Below are 22,769 nucleotides of genomic sequence, written 5' to 3'. Positions count from 1 at the left end.
CTCACAGAGTCATTAGGAGGAGCTGAGAAATGAATTTGAGGAAAAAGTATGATGTATTATCATTGTCTATCATTCTTCATGAAATGTAACTGTACATGGAACACTGTAGCACTTCTTAACACACAAAAATTGTTTGAGAAGATATCCAACAACAGCGACTGGAGCAAAACCTGGGGCACAAGACGGAAATCTACGGGATTAAGCAAAGGCAGAACATCCACATTAAATCATTGATAAAGAACCACGAGAAAGCGTTCAGTGATAAGAAGAATTATTATAGTAATATCACTCTCAGGAGCTTCAACCAAATCAGTTTATTTAAGGATGCAGAGATCTCATCGCCTGTTGGTTAGCTTTCCATAACATTGATTCTTAAAATCTATTCAGAATTCAGAAAACTTTTTTTATTTCTTTTGTTTCCTGCAGATTGGTGTCACACAAGTGTGTAAATTTTCTGTAAAATATATTTTTTGTTTAAAGCTGGTGTTCTAGCACTTAACAATTCAGTTTCCTGTAGAAACAATTCAAGTTATTTTATGTAACTCCCCCTCATACAGCTCTTCAATTAATGTTCAATGTGTTCTGTTCTAATCCATTCATTCACTTTGTTTCTTTCTGTTTATTTTTATTACAGAGAACCTTCCAGTCAAGTTAGGCTATGGCCTAGGCTTTCAGTGGTGTTTTACCTGAATGAATCCACCTTTTAATACCATCATTTTGATGCCACAGCTACAGAAACCATCAATACTGTATAGAAATGTGGTATGTCAGAGCGCTTCTTCAGACAGGTGTCTCATGCAGAGTGAATAATTGGCATTACTAAATCAAGAAACCCAACTAACACAATTCAACTAATCATCTTTCACTGCAGCCACAGCTGGGCATCAAACATCATCTCTAGCAGCAGCATCAATAATAATCTTATATTAAGTGCATTTTTCCTGTGCATTACAATCTTTTTTTGTGATTTGAAAATAAGGCAAATTATTTGTTTTTGTGCAAATTTGACAGGAAACAAAACACAAAAATATAAATGCTTTATGAAAAAGCGTAGTAACTGTTTCGAAGTGTTTTAGCTGATCTTTCCTCACTTTGTCCAGCTGTTCTTGAAAAGCCCATCTTGTATATGTCCTTGAAAGTATATCTGCAACCAAATCTATTTCTTTTCCTCCGTCCGCCATTGTGGAATGAAAAAACAGCGATTAAATCGACATTATTAAATATGTAGTTTTTTTAGTGAGCTTTCTAGCCATCCAGTAAAAGGACATGAAAATGCAGACGTGATCGGATACCTTCTAGGGGTTTTTGGAGTGACAAAATCGCATCCTGATTGGTTAAAGCAACAGTGTCACGCAACATGAAACATGCAACATAAAAAAAGTCTGCAGATGCTGGCTGTGAAGGCCTTAAATCAGATACCTTTGACACTGGCAACATTTAATGTGAGTTGAACTCTGATAGGATAAAAACTCCAATATATATATATATATATATATATATATATATATATATATATATATATGTCAGGGAGCACCCTGCGTCTTCGCCCGCACCAGCCCCACCCGCACGGAGCTGCTCGCCTGATTACTAACGCAGTGCACCTGATCTCCATCAACCACGCACATATAAGCAGCCTATCTTCACTTCCACTTCGTCCGTTATTGTTTTCCCACGTCACGCTGTCTGCATCGCCATTCTCCGGTTGCTGCCAGCGCCCCGTGGATTTACTATACACAGACTGCTATTATATTCACAGGACTGCACCGCTTCACTGTATGTGTTTTTTCCTGAGATCTTCATTAAAGACTTGTAGTGCGTCTACTTCGGCTTCCGCCTCATTCTCCGCATCACAATATATATATATATATATATGACACTTTTTCCACAAAAGGAAAAAGCTATGAAATGATGAAAATACACTATTGGAAATAAAAGCAGATAAGACCTTCCGGGGCGCCTGATCTGTCTGGCTGTCTGTCTATCTATTTATCTGTCTGTCTGTCTGGGGTGTCCCCAACTAAAGATTTACATAGTCTAATCAGAATTCTCAAATCCTGCCCATAGTCGACTGTATCGTGTTTTTTTTTTTTACACACAGCACCCAGAAACAATTTTTTTGTAAAGCGACCAAACCTGCCTGCCAGGTGATAGACAAAACAGGTGATGCCTTTTTATCTTTTTTAAAGTTGAAATTAAAGGCAATGTAGAACAACATTCTTAAAACAATTCATTATAACAATTTAAAGCCATGATGTACAGAACATCACACAAAGATTTCTGCATTAAAACAAACGTATGCGCCACTCTGTGTGCTTTTTCCCTGATCATAAAAGATACTTTTGGTGATTCTAGCTGGACACTGTATTCTGAACATAAGTGTGTGATTGGTTATACAGTAATGCTTAATTTTAATGCAACATAAACAGATCTGCTCTAGAATATAACACTTTTTATTCATTTCATATGACACTTTAATTGTGACACTGGTAATAAAGCTAGCTTCATTGAGCAGTGACAATTTTCCCCCACTCCCGTTAATTTCCAACCCTGGTACTAACCAACATTAGCAAAGCACCTGTACAACTACTGTAAACTAAAGGTATAAGTATTATTAACTGACTTCAACATGCTTGTGCAGGTTTGATACAGGTTTTAAAAGCTGACAGTTCAGTTGCATCTGGCAAACACAGCTTATACTGCATAATAAAGCTGTTGCCTTTCTTGCACTTGAATTGAAAGTAGTCATTTAATTTGCCTTGGGTACACTGCCTGGATAATTATAATAATGTAATCAGAGTGAAAAATAAAATAAGAGTGAATAAAAGATAATCAGAGTCATAAAAAGAGTGAATAATTTAGGCTGGTTTTATCAATGAAAATCAATTCATTTAGGTGAACAACTCAAAAGATTAATTATGACAGCAATCTAATTATTACTATAATAGTTATTTCATAAACATTTTGATTGATTCCATACAGAAAGCTGTTCCTCTGTTTTCTGATTTTCCATCTTGTCTAAAGTTCAATGCCACTATTGCTCGATTGCATGGAAAAAGATGGATTTTTGGAAATACTCTTTCAACTTCCAGTGGATAAACATCAGGGTGAGTAACTGATAGAATTTCTATTTTATATTCATTAAAACAGCTTTATATGGGCTAGCTTTAGAATTATAACACAAAACATAAATCACCCCACTCTTGTTTTACACGTTTTTCTTACCCGGTTTGGCATCCTGATTTTCTCTGCTCCATTCTTGCATTTTGCATCTGACTGACGTGCGATGAGTCTGAGCGGGTGTTCTGACCATCTATGCTACCTCCTCAGAATGTGCTACCGGTATTTCAGTTTCTTATATCAGTCTGCCGAAATATGCTTCTTTCTCAGAATCAGCTACCATTGACTTAGGTAGCGCATCCTGTCAGCATATCATGCCCATCAGAATGTGCCGCCACCCTAAATAAAAGGCTTGTAAAACAGCTAGTGCATCCTATCAATGCGTCGTGTGTCCAAATCCCCATGATCAAAGCACTGCTGTACAAAATTAAAGACTCTTGCACCTGATATGGTTCAACATGGCAAAAAGCCATTTTGCTCAGCCCCATGTTGGAGGTTGTGCAGTGGGCATTCACATCATCTTATTAAATAATAAAATGAATCAACCAGGACTCCAAAAGCTGGTCACCCAGCCAAATTAGCCAATCGCAGAAGGGCCTTAGTTTGAGAGGTGACCAAGAACACGACGGTCACTCTGACTTCCAACAATCTGGGCCTTATGGCAGAGTGGCTAGACAGAAGCCTTTCCTCGGTGCAAAACAAATGAACGCTTGCTTGGAGTTTACAAAAAAGCCTGCAAGTCCTTCAGGTTTTTCAGGTGCTTCATGTGCTCCAAAGGCTGTCATCTTCTGGAAGCAAAACGCGTGACTCTAAATCGTTTCTACAACACCATCAGCCTAGAGTAATATCTCACCAAAATGACCTGAGACCTGATCAAAAGGTTCAACTGTGTAAGTCACATTTGCTATTGTAAGGATGGTCAGATCTGTTCATGGTACCAGACCCAGAGAACTGCCATGCAACTTTATGAGGCCAGACCAAGAGAACTAACATGTAATAAAACAATAAACCTTTTAATCTGAGGAGAGGATCTCTTTGATCTGAGGAGAGAAAGCCATTTGTTCAGCTGCCCAGTCACCCATCCTTGAGCCCCCCTCTTTCCCTCCTGGGGAGATGGCCAGTTCAATTAACTTTACTTGCATCATTTAATAATTACAATTTAGGAATGTATACATTTTACCTTCACATGTTTAGTATCATTTTAAAGGTCTCAGTGTGATTGGAAATATGATCTCAGTCCCATATCAGTAGACCAAACCCCAGGTTTGGGGAAATTCTGTCCTTCTAACATAAGGGTTGCCCCGGAGAAGATCCTTAACAGGTGGTCTAGGTGACATTTGGTTTTTTAGGTCACATCCTGTCCCAAGAAAGGGTGTGCAAAGCTTTTATCACTTTGAATTTACAAGTGTTTACGATGGTTTGGGTATTTAAGGAAATTTAGCGAAACACTCAGGAAAGCATTCTATAGTCAGAACTTCCCACACAGTCTCTGTGTGTCTCTATTGCCAGGTATAGAGATCCTTTAACATTTCCTTAGTAAACTGCATTGCGAAATTATTTGCTTTAATGTTGATCATGTTATGTAACTTTTTCTATTATTTGTTTCATATGTGACATTTGTTTATTGATTATTGCCTGGCAAATAAATGTAAAATTTTTGATTAACTCTGAAATTTCCTGAAATCATTTATATCTAGTTGATTATGTAGTCTGCCGTTACCGCAAATCTGTGACCAGGACAGTACAAACTCAAGGCTCATGAATGGATGAAACATAGAGCACAACGTCTGAGACCTTCTGATTTTAGCAAGTTATAACTAAGTGACTAAATCCAGTACTCTTTATGAATGAGTAAGCATTGGTGGCCTACTTAAAGAATATTAGTTTACTGTTATATCCTCTGACTAAGGGACAGTCTGGCGAGTTTGTGTACGGAATGCTTGAATATGAAATGAAATGAAAGACGGAATGCTTAAAATAATCTAATAAAATATAAGAAGAAGTAAAACCAATATGGTGATCATCTTGAATTAGAGATATTCAAGTTAAATCAGATTAGAGGTTAAAATTGGATTAATGTAAAGTGCACTCTATTTGAGTAATATTTTTACAGCCCCCCGAGAAGGACTAACATGCAGCATACCTTCTCCCACACCAGTGGATTCCGTCGTTGGGGCACCCTACAATATAACAGCGGAGAGTACTGCTGGTGTGCTTCCTGCAAAGAAACTGCAAGCGACCACTTCCATTACTCGCTAGTCCTTCTCCAACTCAATGTCTTCTGTGGCTCCTTTTATTTATGCCGCTCTCCTCATACAGCAGTGACAACGGCAGCTCGTACCACACTCCCCCAGCCCGCTAGAGCTCCTACGTCCCGAGGCTATACAGACAGGATGGACAACTACCCTCATCACGGTTGTGGCACCGAACGACTCTGATCCAGAGCGGCGCCACTCTTATTCACCTCTGTGGTGAAACCAGTGACAACTAACAGACTGTAAAGCGCACTTTTCCACGTCTTCACTTCTCCCTATCACTCCTGTGCACTGTAAATAAAATACCACAAAACCACTAAAAAACACTCTCCTGATTCATACATAGCTATAGTGTGTGTGTGTGTGTGTGTGTGTGTGTGTGTGTGTGTGTGTGTGTGTATGTATGTATGTATGTATGTATGTATATATATATATATATATATATATATATATATATATATATATATATATATATATATATATATATAAGCATGCCGTTTAGGAAATTATCCCTGAGAGAACTTAATGAAAACTCTGAATATTTAAAATGGATTCTGAATATATTATATGAAATGTGAGAATATTGAATGAATTCTTAAGATATTGAATGAAACGTGAGAATATTGAATAAATTTTGAATATATTGTATGGTTTCTGAAGGTATATACAGTGGTATGAAAAAGTGTTTGCCCCCTTCCTTATTTTTTATTTTAAATTTTTTTGCATGTTTGACACACTTTAATGTTTCAGATCATCAAACTAATTTAAATATTAGTAAAAGATAGCACAAGTGAACACAACATGCAGTTTTTAAATAAAACAAACAGTGAAACAAAGGTGAAACAAAATCCAAAACTACATGGCCTGGTGTGAAAAAGTGTTTGCCCCCTTAAAACTGTGGTTTATCACACCTAAGTTCGATTTCTCTAGCCACGCCCAGGCCTAATTACTGCCACACCTGTCGCAATCAAGAAATATCTTACATAGGACCTGCCTGACAAAGTGAAGTAGACCAAAAGATCTTTAAAAGCTAGACAGCATGCTGGGATCCAAAGAATGTCAAACAACAAATGAGAAAGAAAATACTTGAGATTTATCAGTCTGGAAAAGGTTATAAAGCCATTTCTAAAGCTTTGAGACACCAGAAAACCCAGTTAGAGCCATTATTCACAAATAGCAAAAACATGGTGGAGAACCTTCCCAGGAGCGGCCTGACTAAAATTACCCCAAGAGCACAGTGAGCGACTCATCCAAGAGGTCTCAAAAGACCCCACAACAACATCCAAAGAACTGCAGGCCTCACTTGCCTCAGTTAAAGTGTATGACTCCACCATAAGAAAAAGACTGGGCAAAAATGGTCTGCATGGCAGAGTTCCAAGATGAAAACTGCTGCTTAGCAAAAAGAACATAAAGGCTCTTCTCAGTTTTGCCAGAAAACATCTTGATGATCCTCAAGACTTTTGGTTAAAAAAACTCTGTATACTGACGAGACAAAAGTTTAACTGTTGTGTTCTGCATGTTGAGTTCATTGTGTTATCTTTTACTAATACAGTGGAACCCGGTTATGTCGATGTCCTAGGCGGTCGCCAAAAAGCATAGAGGTAACCGATGATCGAGATAAACAAAAATTAAAATGGCGGCAATATATTAACGTGCTTGAAATTTCTTTATGTACATGATGTGCGTTAATAAATGAGAATGTGCATGCACGTGTTTTTAAAGGGTTTTTTACACAACATCGTTGCCGCGATTTGTTTGATGAACTCATGCTATAAAAATACATACAGTACATGTTTATCTGTCAGGAATCCACCTGCCACGCCCCCTTCGGCCCCCTTCAGCGTGTCAGGTGCTTTCTCGGCCGCTTTCTCTGAAGCTCTCGGCTTCAATCGCGCACATATGGTGCTCGTTTATCATCATCACCAGCTCCTATTTAAACTTCCACACTCTCACTGTCCGTTATTGTTGGTATATGTTGGTTCACGGCGGTCGTTGTTATCGCTCATGTGTATCCTGGTACGTGCCTCTTTTCTTCCCAAAACGCACCGTGGATTCCCCCCCGATCCTGCCGGTGTTCATTCTATGCTTTTGCTGCTCATCCCACGTTCCGCGCCGCCAAGCGCGGCTTTCGCCTCCCGTTCATCGCATAACATTTAACAACAAAAGGCATATGTGCAGTAACTAACAGCAGAGATTCACCAGTATACAATACAACACCTGTAGCAGCTGTAAGACTTGATTTTTCCGCCACTTCATGAGTTCTTCTGCGGCTGCACCGAGATAACCGACGTTAAATGGCAAATTTTTCCCCCCTTGTGCTCGAGATATCAGGGTCCGGCGACATAAAAAAAATCGACATAACCGATAAAAAATTTCTTAGACAAAGCGAGAATTTGGCGGTTCCACTTAAAAAACGTCGACTTAATAGGGTTGTCGAGGTAACCGAGGGCGAGATAACCGGGTTCCACTGTATTTAAATTAGTTTGATGATCTGAAACATTAAAGTGTGACAAACATGTGAAAAAATAAGAAATCAGGAAGGGGGCAAACACGTTTTTACACCAGTGTATATTTATATATAACAAAAGTCGGGAGATTCAGATTCTCAAATTTTGTGATAAAATGGTAGGAGCTCATTTGCATACAAGACTGTTGCATCACAGTATCTTGTACGCATCACACCATCTGGTCACATACTAAGTCCTAAGGCTCTCAAAGCACAAACACACTACAAAATACATGAGCATGTGAGTTTTTATATACAGTGACTTTATTTTGTGAATTTAAAGAAAAAATCATGGCATGTATAAAATGTACCTACAAAGTCAAATATCTGATAAGTTTAAAGTGTTCCATGCTGCTCATAGCTAACGCACACACACACACACACACACGCACACTGCTCATGTAACTGGTTCTACTTCGTGCTAGAGTCTACTGCTCATAGAACTGTACATGCTCAGTGTTACAATCATGTGCACATGTAACTGTACATTGTGTTACAGTCTACTGTTAATGGAACTGCACATAGTCGGTGTTATAGTCTACTGCAGGGGTCACCAACCTTTTTGACACCGAGAGCTACTTCTTGGTACCGACTAATGTGAAGGGCTACCAGTTTGATACACACTTCTGAAATAACAAATTTGCTCAATTTACCTTTAATTATATGTTATTATTAATAATTAATGATATTAATTTATGTCAAACTCAATTGCACAGGCGGCCAAAACTGAAAGCGCACTTTAGGTCGCGGGCCGAACAGGATAAACATTTATTGAACACACTAAAACAATGTTTTTTAAACATAAATATGAATAAAAACAGAGAGGAATATTATTCCAGAATAAATAAAATTAAACTTTAAATAACTTAAAATATTTTGCTCTCCATAAAAATATCTCCTGTCAAAATTATACAAGTTAGAAATATGAACATGCTGCAAAAAAACCCTGAACAAATAAATAAAAATTGTGCTTTTAAGTAAACTTTAAAACAACAACAAATTAAAACAATCAGATTTATTTGCTTTTATGCCATTTTATTAAAAATTATCTTAAACTTTAAATAACTTAAAATATTTTGCTCTCCATAAAAATATCTCCTGTTAAACACAAGACGTCTCACAGCTTCATCATGCAGCTCTTCAGAAACTCTCCCTCAGTAAATAACCTGCTGATGTGCCTCTGATTTCTCCTCTGTTTTCACACCAGCTTCACTTTGTGATTTTGCTCTGGTGAAAAACATCTGCTGAAATGTCAGATTCTTCTTTAACTCTTCTCCTTTCTGTATCTTCTGCTCTGCATTCTGGTTTTTCAGCTTCTCCTGATGTTTTGTCTCGTAGATCGTCTTAGATTAAATTCCTTAATTACAGCCACATTCGCTCCACAAATAAAAGACACGTGTTTACCGCCAGGGTCATTAAACATTTACTCAGAATCCCATCGGTGTTGAAAGGCTCAGTTTTCAGAATCAACTTTTCTCTTCACCACTGTGAGGCGCTGTTTCACAATAACTGTACAATAGGGTTAAATACATCAACAGAAGCTCGACTTGATTGATGCTGGAATGTTCTCAGGTAGTCTAGCGTTCGGTAAGGCAGCTAAAGCGCTGCATTATGGGATCTGTAGTTTGTGTTATCAGCGCTTCATATCGCCTGGACATTAATAACAATGATAATAGATTTATATAAAATCATCTTGCGGGTCGGATGTGACACTGAGTTTGACACCCCTGATCTATGTGAAGACACTGATCATGTTAATGATTTCTCACAATAATTATCAACAATGATTTAACAAGGTAGGAAACAGCTATTTTTAGAAAAGGCTCGCAGGCGACTCATGTGGTCCTTGCGGGCGACCTGGTGCCAGCGGGGACCACGTTGGTGACCCCTGGTCTACTGGTTATGTAACTACAATTTCAGTGTTACATTCTACTGCTCATGTACTGTAACTGTACAAACACATTGTTGTACCAGTTTTACTGTCAGAATAGTTCCAAGTAGTTTTGGCATGTTATAGTTAACTAAACTGGTACAACAATGTGTTTGTACAGTTACAGTACATGAGCAGTAGAATGTAACACTGAAATTGTAGTCATCTGTCTTTGGATATACAGTGAGGAAAATAAGTATTTGAACACCCTGCTATTTTGCAAGTTCTCTCACTTAGAAATCATGGAGGGGTCTGAAATTGTCATCGTAGGTGCATGTCCACTGTGAGAGACATAATCTAAAAAAAAAATCCAGAAATCACAATATATGATTTTTAAACTATTTATTTGTATGATACAGCTGCAAATAAGTATTTGAACACCTGTCTATCAGCTAGAATTCTGACCCTCAAAGACCTGTTAGTCTGCCTTTAAAATGTCCACCTCCACTACATTTATTATCCTAAATTAGATGCACCTGTTTGAGGTCGTTAGCTGCATAAAGACACCTGTCCACCCCATACAATCAGTAAGAATCCAACTACTAACATGGCCAAGACCAAAGAGCTGTCCAAAGACACTAGAGACAAAATTGTACACCTCCACAAGGCTGGAAAGGGCTACGGGAAATTGCCAAGCAGCTTGGTGAAAAAGGTCCACTGTTGGAGCAATCATTAGAAAATGGAAGAAGCTAAACATGACTGTCAATCTCCCTCGGACTGGGGCTCCATGCAAGATCTCACCTCGTCGGGTCTCAATGATCCTAAGGAAGGTGAGAAATCAGCCCAGAACTACACGGGAGGAGCTGGTCAATGACCTGAAAAGAGCTGGGACCACCGTTTCCAAGGTTACTGTTCGTAATACACTAAGACGTCATGGTTTGAAATCATGCATGGCACGGAAGGTTCCCCTGCTTAAACCAGCACATGTCCAGGCACGTCTTAAGTTTGCCAATGACCATTTGGATGATCCAGAGGAGTCATGGGCGAAAGTCATGTGGTCAGATGAGACCAAAATAGAACTTTTTGGTCATAATTCCACTAAACGTGTTTGGAGGAAGAAGAATGATTAGTACCATCCCAAGAACACCGTCCCTACTGTGAAGCATGGGGGTGGTAGCATCATGCTTTGGGGTGTTTTTCTGCACATGGGACAGGGCGACTGCACTGTATTAAGGAGCGGATGACCGGGGCCATGTATTGCGAGATTTTGGGAAACAACCTCCTTCCCTCAGTTAGAGCATTGAAGATGGGTCGAGGCTGGGTCTTCCAACATGACAATGACCCGAAGCACACAGCCAGGATAACCAAGGAGTGGCTCTGTAAGAAGCATATCAAGGTTCTAGCGTGGCCTAGCCAGTCTCAGACCTAAACCCAATAGAGAATCTTTGGAGGAGCTCAAACTCCGTGTTTCTCAGCGACAGGCCAGAAACCTGACTGATCTAGAGAAGATCTGTGTGGAGGAGTGGGCCAAAATCCCTCCTGCAGTGTGTGCAAACCTGGTGAAAAACTACAGGAAACATTTGACCTCTGTAATTGCAAACAAAGGCTACTGTACCAAATATTAACATTGACTTTCTCAGGTGTTCAAATACTTATTTGCAGCTGTATCATACAAATAAATAGTTTAAAAATCATACATTGTGATTTCTGGATTTTTTTTTTTTAGATTATGTCTCTCACAGTGGACATGCACCTACGATGACAATTTCAGACCCCTCCATGATTTCTAAGTGGGAGAACTTGCAAAATAGCAGGGTGTTCAAATACTTATTTTCCTTACTGTAAATTCCAAATTCTTAATACTAGAATGTTCTCCCCACAACTGAGAAAGGTGGACTAGCTACCCCTCTGTGGTCTGATTGTGAATTCATATCAATGTTGGGTAAACACATGAGTTCAATAATAACCGAATCGGTCAGAAAAGATTTGACACGGAAATATAGAATTCATCCAGACAAAGTGTCGTCTATTGACAAATGTCAAAATGTGCTTGATGTATGTATCACAAAGGAAAATGTAAAAGGAATTATCTGTTGTCACACAGAATTTTGCTTAACATATGCACAAGAACACACTCTAAATATTACCAAACTGAAGAGCAAAACAAGAAAATGCATGCTAGAGTATAATCTTTCACTAAGGATTTAGACCACAAAAAAAGCATCAAACAAAGTTGACTTGAAAAACACCACAGTGTCAGATTCAAGGGTCAGAGGTCAGAGGGGAGTAGAAGAGGTTGGAGTTCTTCCTTCTGTACCTCCCTTAGTGCAAGTACAAGCAGTCATTAAACCTTATTAAAACTAGCTCAGAGTTTGCCATCAGCACATGTTAATTTTTTGTAACTGAGAAGAGCATTGGCCAAAAATTTGTCTCTTTGACATGTCTCTAATTAAAATTTCTCATCTTAGAATTATAGTCTACTGCTCATCGAACTGTACAGACTCAGTGTTACAGTCTATTACACAGTAAATTCATGGGTTGTACTCCAATTATCTGTAACTGTACATACTATTTTATACCTAGAGCAGAGGCATAGATTAAGCGGGGGACGCTTTCGTCCCCCTCACTTTTTAGTGGAGAGTGTGTGTTTGTTGAGGTTTTAATGGCGCAATGTATACAAATGCAGAGTGATTTAAAATCCAAAGAGACAAGATAGTCTATACATGACGTTCACGTATCCATGGCAATCAGTCACTCACTTGTCACGTCATCATCACACGCAACAGTACTGTAGCTCAAGTCGCATCCGCGGTCCCGCGCGCAATCCAACATTCGGTTGCGATGAGCTCAAAGCGGCAAAAACCGCTTCAGTCCTTTTTTATAAAAAGTAAACTCTGCCTGTTGCTCTTGTTGAATAATTAGCAAGTTATAAAGGATTTAAAGGATTATAAGTAAAAATAGCTGCTTGGACAAACGTTCACTTTTTTCTGTGTATTTTCCTTAAACTCTTTTAACGTCTTTAGTTTTAACAAGTGTGTTATCAAAACTCTTTAAATAAGAATAAAGATAATGATGAAATGAGATTTTACAGCATGTTTAGCTCTGCTAATTCTACATAATATCATGTATGTGTCACAGTAATGTGACACAGTAATTGATATCGGGTCTTGACATGTTTGTCAGTTGAGTTCAATACATATTTTTTTTCAATAGTTTGTTTTGAATGACTAGTTTTATTCCTAAAACATGGACTGTACAATAGAACAAAATGAAGTATTGTTTTAATGTGCAAGTATCCATTACTGTGTGCCGTGTACTGTGCATACACAAAATACTATTTGAAATATGTAAACAATATACTCTTAGTACCATTATAAGGACATTTTTGTACTTTATACTCAAAAAGGTACACATTACTACCTTAGAGTACCAATGTGTACCTTAATGTACAACTATACTATATAAGGTACAAAGATGTCCTTTTAAGGGTACTGTCCCAGTGGCAAGCTACTGTATTTCTTTCTTTCTTTCTGTTTTATAATCATATATAATCATAAAGCATATAAAGCAAAAAAAATATGATTAAAAATAAAACCTGTCAATTACGCAAGGGTTAACTGAGAAAAAAAAAAAACAGGTAACATTAGACATTTCATTCCCCCACTTTTGAAATGATGGCTACGCCCCTGACCTAGAGTACAAGTAAATACTGCATTCCATCATGTTCTACTGGGCGGACTATCCGACTCCACACATCGCACAATTAACGCAAAATTCACGTCTTTGTGACGCCACAATATGCTTAAAAAGCACAATATGCTTAAAAAGCCCGAACGCAGAGCAGCAGCCCGCAGACTACACTGAACAATTCAAGCAACCAGCCGCGACCTATTTCATCTTTCAACTTCAGAAGAAATACGCTATCGGTACATCACTTTACACTTTACTTTTTTATCTATTTCGACAACAATACAAGTTTAAATTCACGAATCTGATCTTGAGTTGAATTCATTTCATTAATGAGTATCGTTAGTCGCGCGCTAGTCACGTGTTCACCCAGAACATTCGGGAAGCATGAACATCTAGAACATCTAGCATAAAAATGTTTAGCTTAAAAAAACTACCTAAATCTTAGTCATTTTAACAAGATTTACGAATTAAAATTACCTTTAATGGCTGTAAGCAAAAGGATCACTCCAGTGAGTAAAAGAGCATTCATAAAGTCTTACAGGGAAAATCCAAACGTCACAGAGGAGCTAAGCTGCGTGCGCCACGAACCCAAAGCCACGCCCCCTTTGTCATGGAAACGTGTACACAAGTCCTCTGTTTTCTGCCAATAGTCACCTTGAGCAGAATCTTAAACAGACAAAACAATTGGAGAAAACACGTATTGTTATAATAAAAAAATAAAACAACCATTTATATAAATTGTGATTAAAACTTTTCTCCCTTTGCGCAGATTCAGCAAATTCCCTAAAAGGAAAAACCGGAAAAGACAGACAAAAATGCACAAGTCAAGCTTGAGCCAGCAGGCTCTTCAGGAAACTTCTTGTGATTCCCCGGAGACACTGCATTTTGATATTATCACCGTACACAGAGAATTGTATGATGGATGCTCTACATAACCATATATATATATATATATATATATATATATATATATATATATATATATATATATATATATATATATATATATACACACACAGGCGATCAAAATTAGAGAACAATTTATAAACAACTGAACAGTCCTGAAATAATGTCATCTTCACTGCTCAACAGTTGAAGGAGTTTTTGTCCTGTCTATACCATGCTACCAGAACACCTTTTCCACAAAATAACTAAGGCATTTAAAAAAAATAAAAAACATTATTTTGCAGAAAACACACTGATCAAAATTAGAGAACACTTTCAGATACCTCCCAGTTATTGGTGTTAATCTGGTACCTTGTGCTAATTTCCTTAATTATCTGTAAACCCCTATTTAACTGGCAGCCTAACTTCCAGTTTCACTGACTCTGCAAGATGGTGGGCCGTTCTAAAGTGACTGAAAGCCTCCGGCAGCAGGATGTCCAGATGAAGGCCAAAGGAATAACCCTATCAGCCATAACAAGACAAGTTGGTCGTTCCAAATTTGTGATTTCAAGAATATTGAAGCTTTACAACATCACAAACTCATTCAAGTCCACCAAGAAGGCTGGTCGTCCACGGAAGACAAATACAAGAGAGGACAGGAAACTGCGGAGGATCATAATGGGCAATCGTTTCCACACTGCAGCTGGAATTGCTCACCAGTTCAGTGCTGAACAGTGTAAGGATCTGTCTCGTCATACAGTGTCCCGACGTTTAAGAGCATTTGGACTGAAAGCCCACTCTGCAGTGACCAAACCTCTCATTAGCAGAAAGAATCAAAAGGCTAGACTAAGCATGTTGTGTGGACAGAGGAGAACTGGTCCAAAGTTCACTTCAGTGATGAAAGCAAGTTTAATTTATTTGGGTCCGATGGGAAACATTATGTTCGGCGACAAACTGGAGAAAGACTGAACCCAAAATGTGTAAAGAAGTCAGTGAAAAGTGAAGGAGGAGGTGTCATGGTTTGGGGCATGTTTTCTGCAGCAGGAGTTGGGCCTCTTAAACAGATACATGGCAGAGTGAATGCAAATGTTTATCAGAACCTTCTTCAACAACATATGGGTCCTTCCCTGCGTTCATCACCCAATCAGCCCGCAGTGTTTATGCACGGCAACGCTCCATGTCACACAGCAAAATGGGTAAAGCAGTTCCTTGAAACTGAAAACATTGAAATAATGACATGGCCTGCCCAGAGTCCTGATCTCAACCCAATAGAACCTCTGGAAACTCCTTGGTGACAAAGTTATGGCCAAGAAACCCACAACAGTCACCGAACTGGGGAGGAGACTGGAAGAAGAGTGGACCAAAATCACACCAGAGCAGTGTGAGAGACTAGTGCTGTCCTGTGGCCACAGATGTGCTGAAGTCATTCAGAGCAGAGGCCTGTACACTTCCTACTAATTGCTGACTGTTTTTTAGAAAATTTTGTTGTAATCTTTTTCCATGCTACAGTCATTGTTGTTCTCTAATTTTGATCAGTGTGTTTTCTGCAAAATAATGTTTTTTTTTTTTAATGCCTTAGTTATTTTGTGGAAAAGGTGTTCATTATTCAACATTAGAATGTCCTCATTGTGTCCCCATAATGAGTGTCCCCACATTTTATATTGTCACAATTTTTTGCGTCCAAATATGTTAATGTTCTATCTAAATATTAACACTGCCCCCACAAACATTTTTTAATTAATATTGTGCGGCGGTTTTAATGTTCTATCTAAATATTTAATTTCTTTTCTGCAGAAATGCTGAAAACCAGCTATTGGAACTTAAAGGTGTGTTTTAGTTTTGATGTTTCTGCCTTCAGTGTGTAAAACAATACAAGTGAATTATGGCTGCATGATACAGTTCTATCAAATAAACATAAAATGTGATTGGTGTGATCTGAGCACCATTTTATTTTATTTTGTTAATTATTTTTTAGAAACAGACACCAGACAGAACCTAGAAATCCGAGGCATGGAGGGCAAAGTCAGTAGCCTCGAGAAACGCATGCGCTTAATTGAGGTACTTTTTACTTATTTTCCACTTATTTCTTCTTTCTACTTAAATGCAGACATGCAGACTAAATAAATTTAAATAAAATAAATAAATAAATATGCACTTGTGCTGGATTTGTCAGTTGATCTTTGTTTATGAACCTCAACAGGAAGAACTCTTCATACGGGAGAAACGGATAAACAAAGGTAATACTGAAATCTCTTTCAGTTTCTCTATACAGTAACCCATTCATTTCTCTATACAGGTTTCAAAACCGCCCACGATAGACGAAAAACCACGATAAACCCCGAAAATGCTATTTTATGTATACAGTACTGTACTGTATTAACATTTTACTTCATTTTATAATTAATAATTATATTTTTAGTAATAAATTTCATTATTTAAACAAGGAACTCCATAAAAACAATTCCCTATAAGTTTTTTGGTTTATTGTGCTATCCACCAGAGACCGGGAAAATCAGTGAAACAAATTAGTTATATAGCAAATGCAATTCCACTATAAACCGGGGGCATGAGATTTGAACCGCGGTAAAGTGGGGGATTAGTGTATTTTCATATGTAATGAATTATTGTCATTACAGAGAAAAGTGTTTCTCCATGCAAACAAAATGAGTGTTTCTGTGACCATATTTATAAAAAATATAAATAAATATAAAAGAGATGAAGTTAAAACATTTAAAGCAACACACACTTATTCACAACGTCCTTTATTTACTCAGATATAAAAAATAAATAAATAAACTCCACCGAATACTGATGCGGCAAGTTTCAAATCCAGAATCAATATCCGCCATGATGCACACACCTGGCAATTAAAACCGTCCGTCTGAAAACATTTCTGTTCTGTTTAGTGTCCTGATGACTTGATGGTGTTATTTAAAACATAATAATTACTTTTTAAATATTTACAAGAATATTTAGTCTTCATGTTCTATGTTCAGTAGTTTCACTAATAAAAAACGCATAAAGCATTCAAATATATGCCCATGTTGATTAGAGTATTAACAAGTTGACACATTTTAATTTTAGGTACATTTAGAACAGATAGAAATGTGTGATTAAGTTGCAGTTAATGTGATTAATTGCGATTAAATATTTCAACTGATTGACAGCCATAATCAAAATATACCTCAAATACGACCACACACACAAAAAAAAAATGTAATCTAAAAATATAACTCAAGATGAACAGAAATGATAAGATTATAGGCTATATTCATTATGCAGAAATAAAACATGCAGCAATGCAAAATAATTTCTTTATTGTACTTGTTTTCTTTTATATTCATGCAGGCCTTCAAAATAAAGCAAATACTCTGTCTCATCTGACGACCAACACTTCAGCATCACAAGGGGTAGCCTTTGCTATTTTGAAGTCTGTTCCAGGAACCCTGCCCTCCATACAGGAAAGCTCTGATCAGAGGCCCAAAAATCTCATCTCAGAAAATCAAACCATCAAAACCTCTGCCCCAGCTTTCACCAAGACAAGCCTGACAACAAAGAGAACTGGATCAGACATGCCACCACCCAGAAAAGCCAAAAGGCTTCAACTTGATGCTGCTTCATCTGATGGTGCAAACACAACAATCAGACCCAGAGCCCAAATCTCCAGTGCATTAGAAACACTGCAAAAGTCCTGTTCTGATGTGTTACCTACAAACATGATTGATGCACTTTGTAAAGGAGCATGTGAACTTCCTGTTCTGACAGATGAAGAGAATTCTGTCATTTCTGAGTTTTGTGTGAGCAAGGTCAGTTATTATTTTCTGTTCAATTTATTTTGCATGCAGTTCAAACCACTTTATTCATTAGCTGTGGACTGTGGAGTTTTTTTCATTTTTAAAAGTCAATCCATAATGCATTGGTCCTGATGTTTTTAAATTGAACAGTAGATATGATGTGCCATGTAAAATCTTTACTCCAGGTTTTGGTTTATGCAATGTCTGGTAGTTTGCCCAAACCTAATCTACAGTCAAGTTTTAGATTCCTAATATTTGCTTTGAATACATGATTTGAATACATGATTGATTTAGTTGGATTTTGGATGATCATTTTTTTCCGTCTCATTTAGTCTTCAGCAGAGATGTTCCTCTCTTTAATTTTGGACTTGATCAAGGCAGAGAAAGAGTCTACAGTACATGACCTCCTGCAGTCTTACTGTAGGGTTTATGTGGGCTTGTGTCAGCAGAGGGCAGACTCTCATAAAGCACATGCCCTCGCCTACAGACTTCTTAAAGAAGGTGAGATTATATTGACATTTCATTACATAGCTACTAAAAATGATTCGGACAATGATACAAAGAATCCAACTGTGTCTTGTTTTTGGTTATGTTCAATAGATATAAAAAGTGTACATACCCTTATGAAATTGTAGGTTTTTGAAAGATTAAGACTAAAATGAGAACATAAATGTCAGATTGTTACATCAACAAAAATCCAGCAGAGAAAAAATAATATGGCATGATTTGGAACATTTTAAATAAAGTTCCAAATCATTTAGGTCATTTCATTGATTTTTTATGGCATTGAGGTCTAAGCTCTGGTTGCGCCATTCCATGACTTTGATTATCCTTGTCTGAAGCCTTGAATTTGTTGATTTTGATGTGTGCTTTGGGTCATTGTCATGTTGAAATGTAAAATTGTTAGAAGCCTTATCTCAGAGGACAAAATGTTATGTTGTTGTTACTGTCCTATATTTGAAAAACCTGCAACTTCATAATGGTGTGTCAACTTTTTATATCCACTGTATTTCTTTCCATCCACTGTATGTATGTTCTAATATTTTGTTGCTTTGCAGACTTTCCTGAAGCCCCCAAACTGATTATGGTCATGGTTACAGCATGGCCATGTATTTTCTCCCATGACAGCGCTTTATGCAGAGCTATTCATATAGTGAGCAAAATGAAGGCAGATGGAAACATATTAGACTTGCTCAGCAAGTATATGTACTGGGATGAGGTAAGTAGCTGATTCTCAGTGTTCCTCTTAGTTTCATTGATTATCACTATCAGGCCAGAACAGTTATGGCAACCGTCATAATTATTGATTTCCAATTGTCAGTGTAATATAGTGGGACAATTTCCATCATCCATTCATGTTGATTATTAGTTATTTCTTTATAGTTCAAGCAAAAAGTGTTAAAGGACATCACTATTTTAGGCTTTTTATTAGTGGAAGGAAACATTGTACCTAAAATTTTCACCTTTCAGTTATCACCACATTATTGTAAGCATCATTTTACTGAACTGGTTATTAAAGAAAATATCTATTTTCTGCCAGGACCCTCCAGGAAACATCTACAATATGATTGTTTACACACTGAAGGCTCTTTTTGAAGACCACAGTCTAAGGTTCCAGAAGAGCAGCTGGTATGGTTATGATCTCTGTGATGCTGCCTGGAACTACATCTTCAGCATAGATCTTCTGTGTGCACAACTGGGCTGGCCATGGACTCTTAACAATATTATACGGTATTGAACGCATATTTAATTCTCAGCTTTCTGGTTTTTAAAATACTTGAATCTAAAAGGTCATACATTATTTATTATTTTTCTATAACATCAACACTGAGAGTATTTTAGTTGCAAAGTTTATATTTAGGCAGACATTTTTGTAATTATTTTATTTAGCATTTTTAAAGAAGTTTCCGTCAGAGTCAGAGCTACTGAAAGTCTGTAAATTTAGCTATAAGTTTTTCACTGTCTTTAGGACTAAATTCTTATGCCTGACGTTTTACATTATGGAGCTAATAATCTAGTGGTTGTATAAAATGTTGCAAATTTTCCAGACTTTGTTGCATAAACTTACAATATATCATAAAACCACAATGGCTGGTCTATCACCATTACAAAGACACTCCAACATATCCAATTCTTCTCTTTTTTATTTACTAGAATGGACCTTTGGCTGATCCTGAACACTTGGCTGAGGAAAACAAGATCTGGGCAAACACCATTCCGAGGCATCTGTTTAGGAGCAGTGTTCAGGTTACTTGGTAAGTTTACTTTTAAATGCTGTATCTCACATAATTTCCAGATTCTTATGTTTTTCACTCATGTTCTTTGCCTATTTAAAACAGGGCGACTTGGAAAACAAGGACTTAAGGAGAACATGTTAGTTGAAAATCTTGCAAAAAACATGATTGAGTTTGGAAATAAAAACCTCTCAAAAGGTATCATTAAAACTTCAAATAAACATGTTCTTTATGTATCTTTATTTTTAGTTCTTTATTAACCACATCTAGGAAAGTCCTAATATTTTATGTATTTTGTATGCAGGTATGTCCTGGGAAGTGCAGCTCTCTGTGATCTATGCCATTCATGATCTGGCAGCTAGCAACCCTGAAGAAGCACTGAAGGCTTTAATATCATGGCAGCAAAAAACCACACAGCCCGTTCCCCCAGCTGTCACTATGTGCCTTAAGAAAATCGGCTTCCTTTGTCATCAGATAAGGCCAAAAATCTAAAATCACTATAGTCGTTTATCTTTAAAACCACATAAATAAATCAAATTCATTATAGAACTGTAAAACATCAACAGTTTATTATAGTTTACATCTCTGTATAAAAAGTCTGTATGCTGTAGGCTTGGGAGAGATCCAAGATGGCGGCGCGGCAGTAGCTCGCAGCGGCCTCTCCGGATCCAAAAATGGTGCTTTCACCATATTTAGCGCGACCTTCCACAATACATGGACACCAGAGTCAGCTGTGTTCATGCGTACGACCACCAGACACTGCTACAGTACAGGCAACATGCAACCAATAATCTGCATGATGATATTATCAACAACCTTCGCGACCTCGGCTTGCTGCGACCTTGGCCACAAAGACCAGGCCCCCAGCCCTCGGTGTTACCTGATGCCGGTGGCCGGGAGAGGAGACGTCGAAAGCGCTGTTCGAGGAAGCGGAAGCGCGGCAAGCGGGCGGGTGTCCGTGCTAGGCTAAATGCTAACCCTAGCCGGCCGGCTCTCCCATCCATTCTTCTTTCCAACGTCTGCTCCCTGGATATAAACTGGACTACATCCGACTCCAGCGAACCACACGGCAAAAGTTTACAGACTGTGCCGTCTTTGTTTTCACGGAGACGTGGCTCAGCGTTCCGGAAGCCGCTATCCAGCTAGACGGGCTAACCGTGTTTCGAGCCGACAGAAACGCAGCTCTGTGCGGTAAGACTCGCAGTGGTGGCGTGTGTTTATATCAACACAGAATGGTGTAAGAACTCGGTGCTTGTTTCACGCTACTGCTCATCGCTAGTGAAGTTTGTGACTGTTAGATGCAGACCTTTTTATTTACCACGGGAATTCACAACTGTATTCATCGTCAGAGTGTACATTCCTCCCAGTGCTAATGCTAAGGAGGCACTGTGTGAACTCTACGGCGCTATTAGCAACCTGCAGAATGCTCGACGGATTGTTTATTATCGCTGGAGATTTCAACCATGAGAATCTCAAGACTGTGCTTCCTAAACTCCATCAGCATGTGGACTTTGCAACGAGAGGAGCAAACACGCTGGATCTTGTTTACACAAACATGTCTGAGTATCCGAGATGGGGCGGGGATGGCGGAGATGGGGCCCCGCCCCATCTCGGATACTCAGACCACTGCTCTGTTATGTTAATTCCAGCATACAGACCGCTCATCAGACGCTCTAAACCGGTTCTGAAACAGGTGAAAACCTGGCCAGAAGGAGCTACTTCTGCTCTTCAGGACTGTTTTGAGTGCACTGACTGGGACATGTTTAGAGAGGCTGCAACCAACAGCAATTCCATTAACTTGGAGGAGTACACATCATCAGTGACCTGCTACATCAGCAAGTGCGTTGATGATGTGACCATCTCCAAGACCATCACTACACGCTCCAACCAGAAGCCGTGGATGACTGCAAATGTGCGTGCGCTGTTGAAACAAAGAGACTCTGCCTTCAGATCAGGGGACAAGACAGCAAGGGCCAAACTGTCTCGTGCCATCAGAGAGGCGAAGCACGCACATGCGAAGAAAATCCACAACCACTTCCAGGACAGCGGAGACACTCGGCGCATGTGGCAGGGCATCCAGGTGATCACCAATTACAAGACCACATCACCTGCTTGTGACCGTGACGCCTCCCTCCCAGATGCGCTGAACGACTTCTACGCCCGGTTTGAGGTACAGAACAACGTGGTGGCGAGGAAGACTATCCCTCCTCCCACTGACCAGGTGCTCTGTCTAACCACAGCTGAAGTGAGGAAAACTTTATGCAGAGTTAACCCACGGAAGTCTGCTGGACCTGACAACATTCCTGGGGGATGTCTTCACTGACATCTTCAACATCTCCCTGAGCAGCAACGTTGTTCCCACATGCCTCAAGACAACGACCATTGTTCCTGTGCCAAAGAAATCGACTGTCTCCTGCC

At 38.6% G+C, this 22,769-nt stretch overlaps 2 protein-coding genes across 5 annotated transcripts in view; one reads left to right on the top strand and one right to left on the bottom strand.

Moving 5' to 3' along the window:
• Positions 1-14,031, bottom strand: part of il1rl1 (interleukin 1 receptor-like 1) — a 76,379-nt gene extending 62,348 nt beyond the window's left edge. For 2 of the 3 annotated variants that reach the window (XR_006925025.1, XR_006925027.1), the window contains exon 1: positions 13,916-13,930. The gene's annotated coding sequence lies outside the window, so the exon portion shown is untranslated. Of the gene's footprint in view, positions 1-13,915 lie in introns of all 3 variants that reach the window. The other variant, XM_046844536.1, reaches the window with a different exon arrangement.
• LOC124382287 (little elongation complex subunit 1-like) lies at positions 8,072-21,145 on the top strand. 2 transcript variants are annotated; one of them, XM_046844509.1, is made up of 12 exons: positions 8,072-8,119; positions 14,208-14,351; positions 16,118-16,149; positions 16,299-16,381; positions 16,524-16,560; positions 17,672-18,129; positions 18,450-18,618; positions 19,176-19,336; positions 19,658-19,848; positions 20,272-20,372; positions 20,457-20,549; positions 20,656-21,145. In XM_046844509.1, exons 1-12 carry the CDS (start codon positions 8,112-8,114, stop codon positions 20,841-20,843), a joined length of 1,665 nt encoding a protein of 554 aa, XP_046700465.1. In that variant the 5' UTR covers positions 8,072-8,111; the 3' UTR covers positions 20,844-21,145. The 2 variants fall into 2 exon arrangements, with proteins under 2 accessions (XP_046700465.1, XP_046700475.1); XM_046844519.1 differs by lacking the exon at positions 8,072-8,119 and adding an exon at positions 11,632-13,674 and having other exon boundaries at positions 20,656-21,143.
• Positions 21,146-22,769: the final 1,624 nt, after the last annotated feature.

Source organism: Silurus meridionalis, chromosome 3 (genome assembly GCF_014805685.1).
Source record: "Silurus meridionalis isolate SWU-2019-XX chromosome 3, ASM1480568v1, whole genome shotgun sequence".
NCBI classification, from domain to species: domain Eukaryota; kingdom Metazoa; phylum Chordata; class Actinopteri; order Siluriformes; family Siluridae; genus Silurus; species Silurus meridionalis.
Note: the sequence above shows the minus strand (reverse complement) of the source record. Positions and strands in the feature narration are given on the sequence as shown.